This window comes from Mastigoproctus giganteus, chromosome 2, assembly GCF_048544385.1.
Source record: "Mastigoproctus giganteus isolate SK-2022 chromosome 2, ASM4854438v1, whole genome shotgun sequence".
Classification (NCBI taxonomy): Eukaryota; Metazoa; Arthropoda; class Arachnida; order Uropygi; family Thelyphonidae; genus Mastigoproctus; species Mastigoproctus giganteus.
This window is the reverse complement of record NC_143576.1, coordinates 156,919,718-156,939,494: the sequence shown is the minus strand read 5'-3', so window position 1 is coordinate 156,939,494 and position 19,777 is coordinate 156,919,718. Positions and strand designations below refer to the sequence as shown.

Sequence of the window (19,777 nt, the reverse complement as noted above, 5' to 3'; positions counted from 1 at the left end):
CCCAGACCAGTGTTTTTCAGATTACGAGTTAGTCCGATCGTGGTAATTTAATGAAGAAATTAGAAGCACCTTCATTGTACTTTCCTTCATTAACTTAGAAGTTCCTGCATTAGCCCTCTCCTGGGTAGCACAGTTGGTACAATTACCATCCTCCCCACACTGGGTCGAAACGACTTAAATTCGAATTCCATCACTGAAGCAAGGAATTTTTATGGACTTTTTCACAACCTGGCTCAGTTTCAAGGTCTCACGCGAAGGTAGTATGGTTTTTCTCCCAGAAACTCTGATTTTTCGTCCAACAAATTGACTACATAATACACGCAATTTACAGACATTATATATGCGGTAGAATATGGCCTAAATTGCTGATGCTGTATTTGTTGTAGTAGGGTTTTAGGAGCATCAGCGACTAAGGCAATATTGCTCTGTTTATAATGTCCGTAAATTGCGTGTGTTCTGGGGTCGATTTTCTAATTGCTGGATGAAAAACCAGAGTTTCCGGGAGAAAAACCATGCAACCCTCACCTGAGACCGACTAACTCAGCCATGTTGTGAAAAAATACAACATGGCTGAGTTGAACATGGTAAGAAGAAAGTCTAGCAACTTTCTTCTTACCAGCATTGTACGCTGCTCTTATAAAAATTCCTCCCGTTATCGATGGGACTGGAACTCGAACTCAAGTCTAAGGAGGAAGCATCTGAGGAAACTGTGCTACCCATGACGGGAGAGACAAATTCAAAGTGATTTTGATATTTACATTGGTTCTGAAATGTATTTTGAATTTATTTTAAAAGTATATTAACACAAAGTAAGCCTACGGTGATCGGTTGATTTACATGCTCAAGCCTACGACTACAGGGACCTATTAGTTATTTGATTGCATAGAAAGTCTAGCAGAAATGGCAGGTGAGTTGAACAGATACTTCTCATTAATAAGAAAACTGCCCAAATGAAAAGAAAACTGCCCAAATGACCTTCACCAACAAAAAGAAGAAAATCGAAATTACGATTTTTGTGAACAATACCAGAGTACAAAAATCCCCCGCATATGTCGACCTTGGCCTTAAGTGGGATGAAGGATTAAACTTCATACCTCACTTCGAACGCATTAGAAAAAAGACATACGCAGCGCTCTGGAGCACTAGACAAGAACTCACCGGTCTCCGAAGCCCTCATCTTATGATTCAATACATCCCTAAATGCGTTACACCGATTCCGTTGTACGCATCGACTATCTGGTCATCGGCCCCCTAGAACAACATCAAGGCCTTCTTAGGAGTAGAATACTGGCCCCTGAGATGGCTAAATAGGATCGCCGGGAAACCGTTTACCATTTCAAGAGCAGTCTTGAATGCCAATCTTGACATCACACCTTATAAGTATATCATAATAACTAGAAACATCTTAACTCTGGCAAAGCTACTAACGGAGAGACTAGATGAACAGAAAGTTGGTAATGTGATCACTCGCCCTCGAATGATACGACCGAGAATAAATAGGGAAGAATCCAGTCTCAAGTGCGAATTGACTCAGTTGGACTCTCTGGGAAGATTCTTCCCAGCAAATACTGTGAAGTATTTTAATCATTTAAACATAGATCCAGAGAAACTATGTACGGATAAAATGTATAGGACAGAAATATTTGATAATGTGTACCGGCAGGTACAAATATAATAACACTAATTTAATAATTTATATAATAATATTTAGCTTTTATCAATTATTTAGTAATTAATTAAAACTACTTAATAATTAATTTATTAACCACATACTCAGTGTTTTTTTATCTTCAAATTTTGTAAATGAGTTCATGTAAGTAATGTAAGTAATTGAAGTAATGTAACCACATCCTCTGGCCACATGCTGTTAATGGGTGTCTTGAAAGAGAAATAAAAAAATAATAATAATAATATTTACAATCAGAAACAGGCTATATGTTCCGGGAAATGTTAAAATTGTCAGACTACTGTAAAATGAGTAATGCAATTATCTCAGACAAGCATTTGTTAGAAAATCTATTGAGATTAATGGCAGGGAAGTCTCCAGAAGCAGAAGAAGATGGTATATATTCAGTTGTAGCTAAAAAGGCTGTGAATGCATCAAACCGTTAGAAATGTTAATGAGACCGTCATTGGAATCCGGGGAAATTTTGTCGGACTTGAGAAGTGTTACTGAATCTCCAGTCCACAAAGATTGTGCCAAAGAAGACTTAAGTAACTACGGGCCAGTGAGTTTGACTTCTGTAATAGGGAAGACATTGGAGTGTGTAGTTAAGAATGCCATTCAGGACCATCTCGACAAGAATGGTATCTTGAACAGATCCCATCAAGGATTCGTTAAGTAGAGGGCATGCCTGACGAGTCTGGTAAATTACTAATTAGATGTAGTAATTAAACAGTTAGATGCTGGCAACTATTTTGACGTAATTTTTTCTAGACTTTAATAAACCTTTTAACACAGTCGCTCATGGAAGGCTTCTATATAAGTTGGAGTTACTGGGAAAGTCCTAGGCTGAATAGTAGCCTGGCTCAAAGAATGGAGATAGGGGGGGGTTGTCATAATGATCAATTTCAGAGTTCATCAGCGTAACAAGTGGGGTTCCTCAAGGATCGGTTTTGGATCTCCTCTTTCTAATTTTCATAAATGATATTCACGATAGGGTAAATGATATTCACAAGGTAGGCTGTCAAAGTTTCCTTATGATTTGAAGGTTGAAAGGATTAATGCTTCTAAATGTAAAGGAAAACTGCTCTTTTCGGAAACAGAAATCCTGGAGTCACGTATAAGCTATGGGGAAAAGAGCTAAAAGTGGTTCAAGACGAAAAATACTTAGGTGCTACGATTCACAATAACATGAAATTTTCCATACAGCGTAAACAGGCGGCTAGGAAAGCACGTGGTATCCAGTCTATGATTTTTTAAGATCTCTGCTAGTAGGGAGAAGCCCATCATTACTCCTCTTTACAAGGCAATCATCAGATCGCATTTCGAATAGCGGCACAGTGTTGAGAGTAAGGTGCCACCGGTGGTTTCCTACAACTGCGCCGTCAGTACTCTTGCTAGGGTACTGAAACGGAGTGGCTCCCAGGTCCATCTCCACCTTGAGAACTCTGGTGGTGGTGTAGAAAGAAACTACATAGCGGGCCTGGCCTGAAAAAGTATATAAAGGGAAAAGTGGAAGTTTTTAACACTGTATGTGCATATAGCACAAATCCCGCACTCACCGGAAGTAGTGCAATACCGGTGGGTGCCTGCAATCCCGCTCTCAGGTGGTCCAAACCTGAGAGCCTGCAAAAAAAAAAGAGTAGAACCCCTTTAATTTGTCACGTGACAGTTTATATAGTAAACCCCACGGGTTAGTATTTCTCGATTCTTTCACAAAAAGTGTCCATATCGCCCGTTTCTGATCAGCTATCTTCCTACTTTAGTTGTTTTTTAAGGACAAATACTCCTCGTGCAGCCTCGCAACCTCGGAGGGGGACCAATGTCTGTGGCGTTGATACTGTCTTCTAGCCCTGTTTACTGCTCGCCTTAATACTGTTAACTCTGAAGTCCACCAAGGACAGGATTTCGATCTAGCAACTTTCTTCTTACCAGCATTGTACGCTGCTCTTATAATTGAATCCTGTATAAATACGGCAAGAGAGTCACCCGAATATTCTATTAGCTGACATTGCCTTATCACAGAGAAGTCCATAAGAATTGATGCACCGAACGCTGACCAATCAATTGTTTTCAGTGAGAACCGAACCAACCCCGGCACTCGATATTGACTAACTAAAGTTGTAACAGTTTTTACATAAAAGGAGATAACTCTATGGTCACTAGATGTCCAGTCAGAAATGACTCGCCAATCATAGATGTAGTGTCGTAGGCCAGAAGTTACTATAGTTATACCACTGTTGGACTTCCCCATAGGTCCAGAGAATGTGGCCGGCTGATTGGATATATTCATCACATATAAATTGTGATTAAATATAAATTCTTCAAGCAGACGACCTCTCCCATCTGTTGTTGAACTATGCCATAGACTTGATTTAGCATTTGCATCAGTAGTTATTATTACGTGATTAGGCTTCAACATAAATAGTGCATGTTCCAGGTAATCCAAACAGCTATTAAAATCCATTGATGGAGGATAATATAATGAAATAAGATAAAATTTAAATGTTGTTGTGGCAATCATCACGCATGTGGCACATTGATTACGCAACCCGTGTATCACCACAACATCTAAATCGTTATTGGTTACCACGATTCCTGATTTGGGCTCTTCTTGTACAGGCTGCACAACTCGTGCACCCCGAGGATATCCCAGTATCTTAAAGCTTTGCTCCGATTGAATCCTGGCCCAATGTGGTTCTTGTACGTATACTATATCAATCAAGTTCTCCTCCATTGACTTCCTAATTTTATCAGCCACCAACTAGAACGTTGGCCGTTTATCTGCATGATTTTAATTCATGAAGAACAAAGAACTCTATCCACCACAGAATCAGTTTTCACGGTATTCGCAGCTACCAACTCAATCATCAGAAATCCTTTGTTGTGCCAGTTCTAAAGCTCTTTTATATTCGCAGCCCTGAAGGAGGCCAAGTTAAAAAAAAAAAAATGAGAGTACGAGAGATACATTTTATTTATTTATTGTACAAGGAGGCTCCAGCCAGAATTCCTGGCATCCACGTCACAAATCACAATACTGTGCAGATATTTACAGACTTCCACCACTAATTTCCGCTCCATTACAAGATATTAAAGTTCCGCACTTCATGTTCCCGCACAAGTATAAGACATTGAAGAGCTGCAGTTCATATAAAATGAATTTGGAGTCCTTGCTACGGAAAGTAGCTAGTGTGAAATTGCCGTCAGTGCATACAATTTTAATGTAATGTCCAGTCTGAGAAAGAAAAGTCTTTTTTAATAAATGAAATATTACCCGGAAAGCAGAATTCCCCAACATGGAAGTATTCTTCAAAGTAAAATGAATTCAGGCCGGAAAAGTATTGTCATCGGTAAATTGTAATCAGAAGATGAACACAGATCTATTGCAAATGCATCATCTTCATAAGCGTTGAAATATGTTTAGTTAGAGGTTGACGTTTCCAATCGACTAGTCCAGTACACCGACTTAAAAGACCATGTACGTGATGAATGATCTGTAATGAAATGCACAACCTGAATCGCTTATCCTCGTCGAGTATTCAGACTTGAAATACCACTCAGGGAAGTACCTGTCCTCGAATACTCCGCCGTGAAAGAGTACTCAATGATGAAATGTGGAATAGAGGGCTTGCAGGGCAAGGGTGCCCTGCAAGCCCTCTATTTTACAGATGCCAAAGTGGCGTTCCACTTTGCAGGGCAAGAGTGCCCTGCAAAGTGGACGCCACAATGGCATCTCACACCTGAGAGACAGGTGTCAGCAGCAGCTGACCCACCAAACAGTATATTTTTAGGCCACCCGAATAATTAAATTCATATGCCGTGCTGTGTCTTATGGCTGTTCATTGCGTGTGTTCTATGGTCGGTTTGTCTGTTTTTTTGGACAAAAAACCCCAGTTTCTGGGGAAAAAACCTTGTTATCTACCCCTGAGACTGACTAACTTAGCCACGGAGTGAAAAAAGCCATTAAAGTTCCTCGCGTCATCGACGGGATTCGAACCCGGACCTTTTCTACCCGGTGTGGGGAGGACGGTGACGATACCTCTGTGCTACCCGCGCAGACACCCTGGAACATCCAGTGTTTGCAATTTCTTGTAGGAGGTTAGTCCGTTTGTCCGGTTTCCATTTGTCTGTGCGATAGTGCAGTGGTATTGTCACCGCCTCTCCACACCGGGTGGAAAAATCCGGGTTCGATTCCCGTCAATGACGCGAGGAACTTTAATGGGCTTTTTTCACTCTGTGGCTGAGTTAGTCGGTCTCAGGCGTAGATAGCAAGATTCCCCATCCCCCAGAAACTGGGGTTTTTTCGTCCAGAAAAACAGGCAAATCGACCAGATAACACACGCAATTTACAGGCAAAATAAATGTATGGGTAGATGTAATCATTTAAGTGTGACCCTAATATCATAATTTGGCTTTTTTTTGTCCGGTATATATTTGAGTAATTTCTGCTACAGTTTAATCCAGTAGATAGAGGAGATAACGTGTAATAGAAAGAAATAAGTGGATGTCAAAATTAGGGAGGTCGTTTCTGAATAGAGCGCCTATTTTGGAACACTGATTGTGCAAACTCAGTAAGTGCTGAATAGAGGTGTTCTTCTTGCAGGAGGAGATAATATCCTTGATTTTGTGGGCTTTACTGTATTTTAGTCATGAGCCTAGTGCGATATTCTTCATATTCAGGACATATATACATAATGCAGTCCCAATTTTCAGGGTCACCACAAGTGCAGAGAGGGTTTTGTTGTATTCCAGGCCGACCGGGCTAGCCAGTTAGGCAAAGTGCCTGCCTGGCAACCCAAAGGTCGCGGGTTCGATTCCCGCCTCGGGCTTGGATCAAAGTACTGCAAAAACCTTGGGAGGTGCATTATGGCCACAGAAGTCTATGCGCCAACAACTACAAAGGAAAAAAAAAAAAAAAGAAAAAAAAAAGTTGTATTCCAAGGGTTGTCAATTTGTGATTAAACGGACCACGCCCCGTTAACAGAAATGTTACTTGTAGCCCAGAAGAAAACCAGGGAGGAGACTTTGAGCCAGGAAAAGCCGGATTAGGAAGAAATTTTTTGGTGATGGCCCCCTCTTGTAGTTCATTCCAAGATTCCTGTCAAATGGTTTGCAGTCTCTCCGCGATGCGTATTCTTTCCCTCTTTAGATCATACGCAATGTCTAATTGAATTTCAAGAATCTCGGTAGGATTGGCTGATAATTATCATAGTCACATTTTCTGATCTTTGAAGACACGGAAACCGTGTGGGGATAAAAGGTAAGTTTTATAGAGAGAGAGAGAGAGAGATAATCTTTAATGCCCTTCACGGCCAAAAAGCCAGGGGTTGTATGTCAGGTAAGATAAAAGATAAGCTTGATGCCCGGCCTAGGTGTTTGATTTCTGATGGCAGTTTGATTGGGGTATGCGCAGTCTTAATGGTTGGAGGTCGTCTCAGCTGAAGGAATCCTTTTAGCAGTATAGATTTAGTCTTCTCTCCAGATATCAGGGGCCTGCGGGTGGTGGCTCAGCATTGGAGCTTGCTGAGTGCTTGGTTAGCCCTAGTTTCTAATTGAGATATAGTGTCTGCGTGTACAACCAGGATCAAGTCATCAGCGAAGGCGAGGGACTTTGCGCACTCGAGGTCCATCCCAAGAAACGGCTTCAGGTTTGGAGACAGCACTAAAAAGCCATAGAACTTCGGGAGAAGGTTCAGAGAATAGCAACCAGATTTGTGACGAGTGCCATGCAATCTCATATGAAGAACGGCTTAGACAGTATTGACTGCAAGGTTTGTCATTGAGTCATCTAAGAGAAGATCTATTTGAAGTGTACATGGAATTGAAATGATTGAGTAAAATGAATGAGGAAGGTCTGTTCTCTATGGGTGAATACAAACCAGGGACACGAATATAAAATCTCGGAAATAAAGAAGAATCATGAAGTTTCTTTATGTGCGGATTTCTGAACATTGGAATAAGTCACTTACCAACATAGTGTAAGCGGTGAAGTTTAAAGCAGAATTGGATGATTACCTTGTGGGAATGGAGAATAGTATTTTTATTATTATTTTATTTATTTTTAGCTGATGCAGAAAAAATTTCGCTTCCTTGTATCATTCGTCCTTACTGATGCTAATACCACTACTAAAACTTCAGTCCCCACTGAAGAGATATTTAAAATTTCTTCCAATCTCCATCCATCTAGTTCATTAAAGGACTACTATCGGAATTGTATTAGTCCTTTAATTATCTATGGTTCGAACGCAGACTTCTCAAAACCGTTGAGAGGTGAGAATACTGTCACGAAGACGAAACTAAGCAAAGGCTTAGTTTCGTGAAGCAAATGGTTAAGCTCCATGGAGCTTAACCATTATGCATATTTTCTTAGCTAGGAAATATAACCATCTAGTGCAGGGGCTTGGTTAGAGTTCACAATGTTCTGAGGGCAGGGGTTAGCTCCATCTCATCCCCTCGTTTTATTTTTCATTTTTATCACAAATTTGTTTTCAGCATTGCAGCGTCTTCGTAGCACAATGGTTATCATCACTACCTTCTGCACACCGGATTGAAAAGACCTAGGTTCGAATCCTGTCAATGATAGGAACTTTCATGGGCTTTAGCACTCTGTGGATGAGTTAGTCGGTCTCCAGATTTCCAGCATAGTAACGCCATACCTTTCTGTGCCCGTGTCAGGAAGCAGAATTCGCAGATGATTGCGAGAACTGTGAAAGTATCTCCGCGTCCGTTGCCTGGCTGCCTCTGACGCAATTCCATCGTCATCAGCGTTCGCAGTAGGGGGGAAAGGGTTGATTGTAGACAAGATGGTTGCCTGTTGTCTTTAGTGAAGAATCATGTTACTGTTTCTGATCCAGTGACGACCATATGCGCGTGTGGAGACAAGACAAGGACAGAATCAGACCTGCATTATGGAGCAGCATACACGGCCAACATCCGTAATCAGTAATCACGATATGGAGGAGACATCAGTAACAATAGTAAAAATATGCTGTTGTTAATTCTATGTTCACAAGAGATTGTTTGAAACCATTCTAAGACGAATGTTTTTGCCCTTTCTACATTCTTTTCCAAAGAATATATATCCGGACAGTGCCTATGTGATGAAATCGCAGACGTGGTGAAAATACAAAGGGCATGATATGACATTCACTGATCTTTGTCTGTAACTCCTCCATCACTGTAGCTCAACTCATAGTACAAAGCCAAGGACATTGAACATTGAACATTGGAATAAGTTACTTACCAACATAGTGTAAGCGGTGAAGTTTAAAGCAGAATTCACCACAATGAAATTCTCCACCTTCTTGATTCCGTCAGTGCTATGCATCAGTAATTTTGTCAGTAGAGAAAAATTATCCGATTTTGTAATTAAGTGGTTAGGCTGCATCTCGAATACGTCACAGAGGTTTGAAAACCTTATTTTAGGAAGGAGCTATTGGAAGGATGAAAAGAAGTGAAGGGCAACAAGATTAGTTGGGGATAAAAAGGGGGGGTATACTTATCAAGAATACTTGGGCTCTGTAAATTACGATGCCTGGAAAGAAACCAGGAATTTACATAGAGTCCGAGATGTTTAAGGCTGTAAAAGAGTCAAATTGAATAAATATTTGATGGTATACTGTTTCTGAGGCAACGTACTCGAGGGTGTACAACTTGCTATTGAAGAAGTATGGTGGGAAACTCATTTGCAGAAACATGCCTTCAATCAAAGAGTAATTGATTACTGGAAAAAACCTTCACCTAGTGTTGTTAAAGTAGGAATGGATTTAAAGGACTAGAGACATGGTTAAAAGGGATGAGCAAATGAAATAGGTGATTTTTTTTAAAACGATGTTGTATAAACTGTCATCCTTGTACCATTTTGCCATACTAATAGTAATGATGATAATAATAATGACGTGCCATGCCAGCACGTCATTATTATCATTATAGTTACGTGCCACTTGGCCTTCGTGAGGCACAGTTGGTATAATTACTACCCTTCCCACACCGGCTGGAAAACACCAGAGTTCGAATCCTATCGATGAATTGAGGAATTTTTATGGGTCTTTTTCACAACGTGGCTGAATTAGTCGGTCTCAAGCGAGGATAGCATTGTTTTTTCCTCCAGGAAACTCGGGTTTTTCTTCCACCAAAACAGCTAGTGGACCTAAGATCACACGCAATTTACAGACATGTTATACACTGAAAGGATAGAATTCATGGGATACCTGGTTCCTGGGCAACGCAACGCTGTCATCCCTCTTGCTAGTGGACGAAACCACCGCTTGGCAGGTATATAGGTAAGCTGCATCACTGCATTCTCGTAGACATTAATTCGATATCATTATGGATAAACGTCGTGGGTTAACGGACTTTGAAAGAGGGATGACAGTGGGTGCCCGACGCATGGGTCACTCTATCGCGGAAGTGGCGCAGAAATTGCACTAGCCCCGTTCGACAGTATCAAGAGTGTATCGGGAATATGCCATTGCCGGAATAACATCGTGAACAGCGCTGTGGGCGGAGAAAGGTGGTGGATGAACGTGGAGGCGCCTCCGTAGCCAGGTGGGAAGGAGTAGCAGTGCGTAGCACACGTTTCTTGATTATACCGGGGTTCGAGCCCGTCACCACCAAATACGGAGGATGCGGAAAGGTCAGGGAATGACCACCGCATATCCCGGAGCAATATGGCCTTAGTTGCTAATGCTCCTAAAAAAAAAAAAAAAAAAAAAGATGAACGTGGCTGTCGGCTTCTGTCTCGCATCGTTTCAGCCAACTGGAGAGCGACAGTGGCATAAATCACCGCCGACTTCAACGAGGGAGGTGCCAGAAACGTCACCACCAAGACCATCAGGCGATCATTAGTCGCAATAGGTTATAGGAGCCGCCGACCCACCAGAGTCCCATTGTTGACACTACGACACAGGACTCTGTGCCTCAACTGGGCGAAAGAACATCGGCACTGGACCTTGAATGATTTGAGACGGATCTCCTCGTCCGATGAGTCCCATTTCCAGTTATTTCGAGTGGACGGGAGGGTGCGTACCTGGCGGAAACCGCACGAAGCTATGCAACCGTCATGTCAACAAGGAACTGTTCAGGCAGGTGGACAGTTTGTAATGGTCTGTGGAATGTTAAACTGGAACACGTTGGGACCTCTGGTACGTTTAGTCCATCTCTGAACGGTCCAGGTTACGTGTTCATCCTTGCAAACCATCTGCATCCCTTCATGGTCATCGTGCACCCACAGGGCAATGGACTCTTCCAGCAGGAAAATGCACCTCCGGACAGAGCCGTGGTGACTAGTGACTAGAACTTGATTCGAAGTACATTCTGCAGATTTTACCACCATGGAATAGCCTCCCCGTTCACGGGACATTAGCGGGGAGTCTGTTCCACGTTGATCATCTTTGCGATGCTGTGGAAAGGTCAGCTCGAGCTTTGGATGCTCCACCCAGGAATGTGGTGGAATTATGGACAGCGGTGCAGCAAGCATGGATGGAAATACCTGTGGAACGCTTTTGTGAACTAGTGGACTCGGCGCCTCGTCGTGTGAATGCACTTATCCGGGCGAAAGGTGGGCCTACCCGTTACTAGGTGGTATCTCATGATTTCTGTCCACTCAGTGTATACTGCACTGATGCCTTCGAGAGGATCATTGATGCAGTCAGAAACTGTAATAGGAAATATTTCCTCCTCATCTCAATTGACTTCGCTGGAGCCTTTGACTCCCTCTGGTGGCCCAGTGTTCTGGCCAGGCTCCGACAGGCTGAAATCCCATCAAATCTATTTCGCTGCATGAAATCTTACCTGGAAAACCGAAGAATCACTGTCAGCACTCCCTTTACCTCTGTATCCAGACCGGTTTACAGGGGCTGCCCCCAGGGATCCGTCCTGGGGCCGCTCCTCTGGAACCTGGTGCTTGATGAGTTTTTAAACCTGGATGTTCCAAATGTCATTACACAGGCATACGCTGATGATCTGATTATGATGCTTCAAGCAGACAGCAGGGCTCAACTGGAGGCCATAGGCAATCATGCCACACAGATGCTACAGGATTGGGCCAAGAGGAATCTTCTAACAATCTCAACCGAAAAAAACAAACTCAATACTCCTCAGGGGTGCCCTTGACCCTGGTAGACCTCCACTAATCAAAATAAATGGAGCGACCATCAAACTCAAACAGGAACTAAAATACTTGGGAATAACACTAGACCGAAACTTGAACTTCACATCTCATCTCTGTTATCTCAGAACGAAAACAAGAAGGCTCTCGGCCCTGATAACCAAAATCACCAGGAGGGACTAAAGAAGAGGGCCCTCTCTCTTCTATACAAAGCCCTCTTCATCCCTATTCTTTCCTATGGTGCAGGTGCCTGGTATCAGAAAGCAAACACAGCAGTCAACAAGAAAAAGTTGGAGTCGATCCACCGATCCATACTTTTGACAACTAGAGCCTGCTGCACGGTGAGCACCCATGCACTCCAGGTCCTGGCGGGCTTCCTTCCCTTGGACCTGGAGATTGTGCGCTGTGGGCTGCTACACCAACATTCGAAAGGAAGAACCACAACTTATCTAGGTTACACAACAGATCCACAAAAAAGCAAATCCTCAGAAAATAAGAGGTTAACGGAACACCTGCAATCTATCTGGCAAAATAGATGGAATCTTACCACAAAAGGGCAAGTCACCAAAAAATTTATACCCGATGTCAGCAGGGTATATCCTATTTCCCCGTCCTGGTTTTCTCCTGGTTTGCACACCACCTTCCTTCTTACAGGACATGGCTCCTTCAGAGGAAAACTCCACGAGCTGGGAATCTCTGACAACCCGAGCTGTAACTGCGGTCAGGAGGAAACATGGGAACATCTTATCCATGACTGTGACAACTACGAGGACCTCAGATGTCAGCTATATACACGCATCAACTCCTTGCTAAAAAACCGAGAAGAAATAATATTGCAAGAAGAAGGTAATTACCGGGCTTTCACCGTCTTTGCCCGCGAACTCTTTGAAAGACAAAGATCCCTGCCACATATCACTAACCTATGAAAGACTGCGAAACTCTGAACTAGTGACCACCTGAGGCAGATACAACACATGAGCGTGACGAACTGGACCTGACTTCTGGACTTTGACCGCCACTGAACCAATGCAAAGACGAAGATTGCAACTTGGACTTGGACCTTGAAGATTACATCTTATGATGCCATTCAGCCATATAGTGCCCTGGCTCTGTCTAGCCTGCTTTTTACTCCTCTTTCCCTAGCAAGGGGGGGGAGGGGACGGCCTGCTGTCTCCTCCCCCTCCTGCCACCCCTCTTTCTCCTCTGGTGGGGCATGGGCATGCCCCACTATTTCAACAGGGGTCATCTTCCCTATAGACCCCTTACTTCCAATTTCCAACCCCCCAGTCTTCCACCTCCCCTCCCATCTCTTTCTCTTTACAACAGCGCTTGCCCCACACGTACAAATTTAAAACACCAAAATTCATGCCCGACCCATTAGGAAATATTATTACCTCCAGCGCTTATCCCGTATAGCCCCTCTAAGTTGCGTATAATCTACCATCTGTGCCCAAAAGAAAAGAAGAATTATTATTTTAATGATTTTTTTTTTTTTTTATTATTATTTTATTTTTTTATTTTTATTATTATTATTTTATTTTCTATCCTTTTTTTTTTTTTTTTTTTTTTTTTTTAAGGTCCTAGCCACTGAAATCTCAGGAAAATAGGTGGTAGGACCTGCCAGAGCAAACTATAAGGGAACACCTGGCTGGCCTCCACGTGGCGGAGTACGTAAACGACAGGTCCCATCTGGGGCCTGGCGGCTAACAAGCCAGAGGAACAAGGGGCACAACATATTACACAATACATGATCCACACACTTTTAAACCTCTGGCCTTGACAGCGTACTGTCCTCGATACAAAGAACATACGCGGAGATGGGGTAAATCCCTGGTGCCGTTAGACCCAAAAAATACTCTGTACTCTGTATACTGCACAATATGGCCTATATTGCTGATGAGTCTAAAACCCTACAACAATTCTCACTTCCCCACCTCCCCCGTACCGCTAGTGTCTAGCACATCACGTTGTAATTTCCCTATATCTTAATACACTATGTTTTTAGTAAATCCTTACATATATGAGCAGTGGAAATGCTAATTAAAACTTAGTTTTTAAAAATATTATGCAGTAGTGAAATTCCTACCTCAAATGATTGAAACCGGAGGGCGACCTGGTGGTTTTCTGGAACAGTTAATTTCCACGTGCATTCTTTGTTCGGCCAATAATCTTCTGGATAATTTGGACTGTGTAGAGTACCTTCTTCCATCACAACCTCTCCTCCACATATAGCTGTGCAGTACAAAAGTACTAGTAAGTTGTATAGAACACACGTGCACATTGTATATAAACTTGGTCTTGTAACAACATTATTTTTAGGAATGCCAATCGATACTATGCAATATTCGATATTGATATGGAATAAGAATTTTAATATATTGTTTCATTCCTTTATAAGATGAAATAAGTTGTGTGAATGAGAAATTCACTGATACGACAAATAAACAAAGTTTTAGTACTGTATATAGTATATACACTATATATATATATAAGAAATATATATATATATATATATATATATATATATATATATATAGTGTATATATTTCTTATAAGAAATATTAACTAAAATATTAACTATATAAGAAATATATATATATATATATATATAGTGTATATATTTCTTATAAGAAATATTAACTAAAATATTAACTATATAAGAAATATTAACTAAATTGTATGCACAATTTAGTTAATATTTCCTATTAACTAAATTGTGCATTTTGTTAGTGGTAGTATGCATAGTCAGCCAATTGCATATTATCTACTGTATGTTAACTATAAGCCAATTAAAAGCAGATTATAATGGTACATAAATGCTTAATCGAATACCCAGACTCTTATTATACCGATAAAACGATTCGATATCGGTAAACTTAGTCCAGTAATTTATAACTCACTGCCTAAAAAATAATCTAATTCTATAATAGTCTAATTCTTTCCCTGTAATTTGAATTTATGGCTTCTGGTTCTGGAATCATTTATAACAGTAAAAATTTCGCCTTCAATCAGTTTACTGTCCCTTCTCAGTTCTTTATAAATCTCAGTCAAGTTCCCCTTTAATGTGTCTGATTTCTCAGCTCTGCAGCCAGCTATTCAAAGTCAGTAGCTGAGTTAGTCCTTCTCGGGCGTGGATAGCAAAGTTTTTCCCAGAAACTCGTGTTTTCTTCCAGAAAAAACCGTGTAAATCCACTAGATACCACTGGAAATTTACGAACATAATACACACGGGCTTATAAGTTCGGTCTTCTGTGCTCCTAATATGACAGATTTTTGATTTTTTTTTTCCTTCATTAATGACACAGATAATTTTTCATGCTTCGTTTGAACAGTTTCCAAAATAGACAACTGCTTGAAGAGTTTCCTTCTACTAGTTGGGCATACATGACATGTGGCCCTCGCGGGTAGTGTAGTAGTATAATCACAATCCTCGCACACCTAGTGGAAAAAGCCTAGGTACGAATCCACAGGTGGCTGAGTCAGTTAGTCTCAGACGAGGGCTGCATGGTTTTATCTTCCGGAAGCTCGGGTTTTTTATCCAGCAAACAAGCAAATCGGCCACAGAATACATGCAAATCTCAGACACAATATACTGACGCCTCGTAGCCATAGTTTCTTTGGCGCCTAACACATACAAAAAACTTCACATGTAAAATCTTTATTTGCTATGGAATTTTGTGAAAGTCAACAATGCTCTGTCTATCAGGACATTGCACCTAGGGAATAGATAGACGAATGCCGTCAACAGATTCAGAGGCACAGGAATCTATTCACTTAACTGATTTGCTATAAAAGATAACCAGATAGCAGCTGAAGTCTCATTTTTCATTCCCAGAAAAATAAGACTTCAGCATTAACAAAGGAAAAGTATGGGCACCGCTGCGCAGTAGCAATGAAAGAATTTAGCGTCAGAGGGTTATTTATATAATTTTCAAGAGGGACTCAAATGTTTCAACAGTTTTACAATTTCTAGTGAAACAGACAGGCTCAGTAGTATGGAAAACCAACGAGGATAACAAAAATCTAAGCCTGCCACTTCTACACATCATCTCAAACAAATGCCACAAAAAACTGAACGAACTGAATAATTACAGAAACAAATGCAATAAAAACAATGAAACAGAATTATGAAAGAAAAACGTAAAGAGGCAGAAAATAATTTATCCTTAGCAGAAACTCGGAGACGTATTGAATCAGAATGCAACAATACTAATTAGAGTGCTTTCAGTAGTCCTTGGGGGGGTAATGTGCGCTGACGCAAATTCGCACATTGTGAAATCGAGCCTCTATACTACCACAGAAAAATGCACTGCTCAATATTAGCCACTGCGCTGTTATGTCTGCGCAAAAGAACAGTTACGATGAAGTTGTACATTCATCTGGCCGTGGCTATTCAGATATACGACATTTATTTATTTCTTCAGAAAAAATTTTTATGCCCAATCATTGTTTCATGATTACTGTTCTGTAAACGCAGAAAACCTTAAATTCACATGTGGGAATCTTCCGCTCAGTAATATAATATCCATTTCACCCACTAGTAGGATGAAATATATCAAAATTAATATATAAAACCTTCTGCTATACCTATTTAATGCCTATTTTTTATTAGCAGAACTAATAAACATAGTTGATATTAACTTAATAATAAATTACTGTACTTTAAAAGTACTTAGTAATTATTATTTTTCCTGAAATGATCCACTTCAACACTCGCTCTATTTATTAATGACATTGATGTGGGTATTTAAAGATTAATATGATCTTTGTAGGATGGTAAATGATAATAATAAGAGTGTGCTACTCTAACAAGATCTACACAAGTTACTAGAATTACTGTAGTTTTCAACTGAACAAGTTAATGTAAACAGGATCCAGGTCAATTCGTTGCAAGATAATTCTTTGTACGATAGTTCGATGCATAACAGTTCTTTGTACGCCACAATCCGGTGCATGAGACAGTTTGGTGAAGAATATTTCACTGTATTCCTTTTCACAGGCAGATTGTAAAGTGAGTACGTGCCTCTTTCAGCCTGACTCCGTTCATATAATAACACCTTTAATGATAACTAAGTGTCTTTTGGTGTACTATCCCTTAGGAGCGTCGAGAACCGCCATGGGCCCTGGTGAAAACGCCTCACTGGACCAGAGCGCTCTTCCATGTAGAGGACTCGGATTCCGATCCCCCACAATCTCCAGGGAAGCTTACCCGCCTACCCTTAATCCATCAACGGTTCTAGTCTGCTGATAATTTCTCTCAAGAAAAATTATAGCAAAAATTATAGCGCATTCGCCAGCAGTCATTCATTAATGGTCTCTACTTTTGGTCTCTGAAACAATCATCCCCACCCATGTGTATTTCCTAAATACAACTAACAGAAGCGAAAATACGGTTAACAACTAACAGAAGTAAAAATACGGTTAAAGAGCGAATAAGGTTCTCTTTTTTTTACAGTCTTTAACCTATCCGTGGAACTTTTTTAATAGGATCTCCTAAAAAAAAAGAGAGTAGAATGTGCATTAAAAAACGAGGGTGGATAGTACGCTCCATCAAAAATATAAAATAACAAGAGCGATATCGTGATCACTAAATTTCCTATTTACAGAATTAACGGCATATTAAAAGTTTGCATTTTCTGTCTTGCTTTGCAACACACTTAATTCTCCGAGAGAATTCACCGAATTGTCGTAGCCACCATTTTCATCAAATTGTCACATACAGCAAAATGTCATTCACCAAATTGTCACATAGAGCGAAATGTCGTACAACGAATTGACATTATCCATGTACGTAGTGCGTTACATTTCAGGCGCATTAGAAAATATGTACTGTAGTAATAATTTATGATTTACAATAAAAATGAGCCAAAAAGCAAAGACATATGCACGAACCGAGAGCATTTCAATTTAATTCAGTTCACCACATATTTATTATCTATAGGTACGTCTCCTGTACGGCTAGAGGGGTGTGCAAATATTTCATTATTTACAGCATCTAAATAAAAAATTATAGGTTATTTACACAGATAGGGATCTGTTTATATTCCAGGACGACCACAATAAGAGGTCTTCATGTTAAGTGCCAAAGCGTCTAATGCTAAGAGGCGTCAGTATATTGTTTCTGTAAATTGCGTGTATCTTTGGTCGATTTGCCTGTTTGGTAGACCAAAAACTTGACTTTCCGGAAAAAAAATAATAAAATAAATATATAACCTCTTTAAAAATAAATACGCAACTCAGAAACCGAATAACACAGCTACACTGCTTGTTTTTTGTTTGTTTTGTTATTTGGTTTTTAGGAGCATTAGCAACTAAGGCCATATCCTGTACTTATTAGCAATAAAGAATTTATTTATATTGCTCAGTGAATATGCGGTGGTCATTCCCTGACATTTCCGCATCCTCCGTATTTGGTGGTGACGGGCTCGAACTCCGGTCTAATCAAGAAGCGTGTGCTACGCAGTGCTGCTCCTTCCCACCTGGCTACGGAGGCGCCGGAGCTATTGCGAAAAAAAGCTCATTAAAATTCCTCGTGTCACTGGCGGGATTTGAACTCAGCCCTTTTCTACTAGGTGTGAAGACGATAATTATATCCACTATGCTTCCCACGTGGGTGGCCATGTGAAAGGAAGATCATAAAACAAGATAACACAAGACCATCATCGTATTTGGTAATCACGCGCGCCTTGAACGGCGGTCACTCCAGCTGTAGATCTCTACCTATGTTCTTGAACGCTTGGCTATAGTGATTGTGCCGACCGGGCTAGCCAGGTGGGTAAAGTGCCTGCCTGGCAACCCAAAGGTCGCAGGTTCGATTCCCGCCTCGGGCTTGGATCAAAGTACTGCAAAAACCTTGGGAGGTGCATTATGGCCACAGAAGCCTATGCGCCAACAACTACAAAAAAAAAAAAAAAAAAAAAAATATATATATATATATATAGTGATTGTCACATACAGCAAAATGTCATTTTGGTATGTATTTTGAATAACATTGCGCATGGAAGACTACTGTACAAATTGGAGCAGTATGGTATTAAGGGTAACTTGCTACGATGGATAAAAGGGTGGTTGAATGAGAGAAGACAGAGGGTGGTAATGAATGGACGCTGCTCTTCGTGGATTAATGTTATTAGTGGAGTCCCCCAAGGTTCGGTGTTGGGCCCACTGTTGTTTTGTATATATATATCAATGATATTGATGAAGGTATATCAGGCTTAATGTCAAAGTTTGTAGATAATACAAAGGTTGGCAGGGTTGTTAATGACAGTAATCGCAGTGTGCTATTGCAACAGGATCTAGAAAATTTAATCAGATGGGCTGAGAAGTGGCAACTGAAGTTTAACATTGACAAATGCAAAGTAATACATATGGGTAGAAGTAATCCTAAAGAAACGTACCAACTGTGTGATAATACACTTAGGATGGTAAAAAATGAAAAAGATCTGGGAGTAATTGTGCAGTCAGATATGAAGTTTTTTGAGCATTGCAGACAGGCTGCCAGAGCAGGTCATGGGATATTGTCAATAATATACAAGAATTTTGCTAGTAGGGAAAAGGAGGTGATTGTCCCTTTGTATAAGGCAATGGTCAGGCCATGCCTTGAGTACTGCGTACAGGTCTGGAGGCCTCATTTTAGGAAGGATGTTGAGTTTCTTGAGCGTGCACAGAGAGGGGCAACAAGGTTGGTGAGGGGAACGAAGGGATCCTCTTACCAAGAAAGGCTTAAGTTTTGCAAATTGCAGCGGCTGGAGACTAGGCACCAGAGGTGAACCCCTGGCACCACCATGCCGTGACGGGACTAATTGTATGTCTATCATTGCTGCAATTAAAGATTCTATTGCTGATTGAGGTGCATATGGCCTCGAATGGGTTGAGCACGCTGAATTCTGATGGGATTCTTCCGATTGCTCAGATTACGAACCTGACGGGGCATAAATTTCAAATTGAGAAAAGATAGTTGTAGAATAGATGTGCGGAAATTTTCCTTTAGCTAGCGGGTGGTTAAT

The 19,777-nt window shown here is 40.9% G+C and overlaps 1 protein-coding gene across 1 annotated transcript in view; it reads right to left on the bottom strand.

Annotated features, from left to right (window-relative positions):
* LOC150089685 (tolloid-like protein 1) overlaps positions 1–19,777 on the bottom strand; it is a 272,573-nt gene that overhangs the window by 68,242 nt on the left and 184,554 nt on the right. The window contains exon 10 of the mRNA XM_090389593.1: positions 13,858–14,003. Coding sequence (XP_090245719.1) covers positions 13,858–14,003 — 146 coding nt within the window. The remainder of the gene's footprint in view (positions 1–13,857; positions 14,004–19,777) is intronic.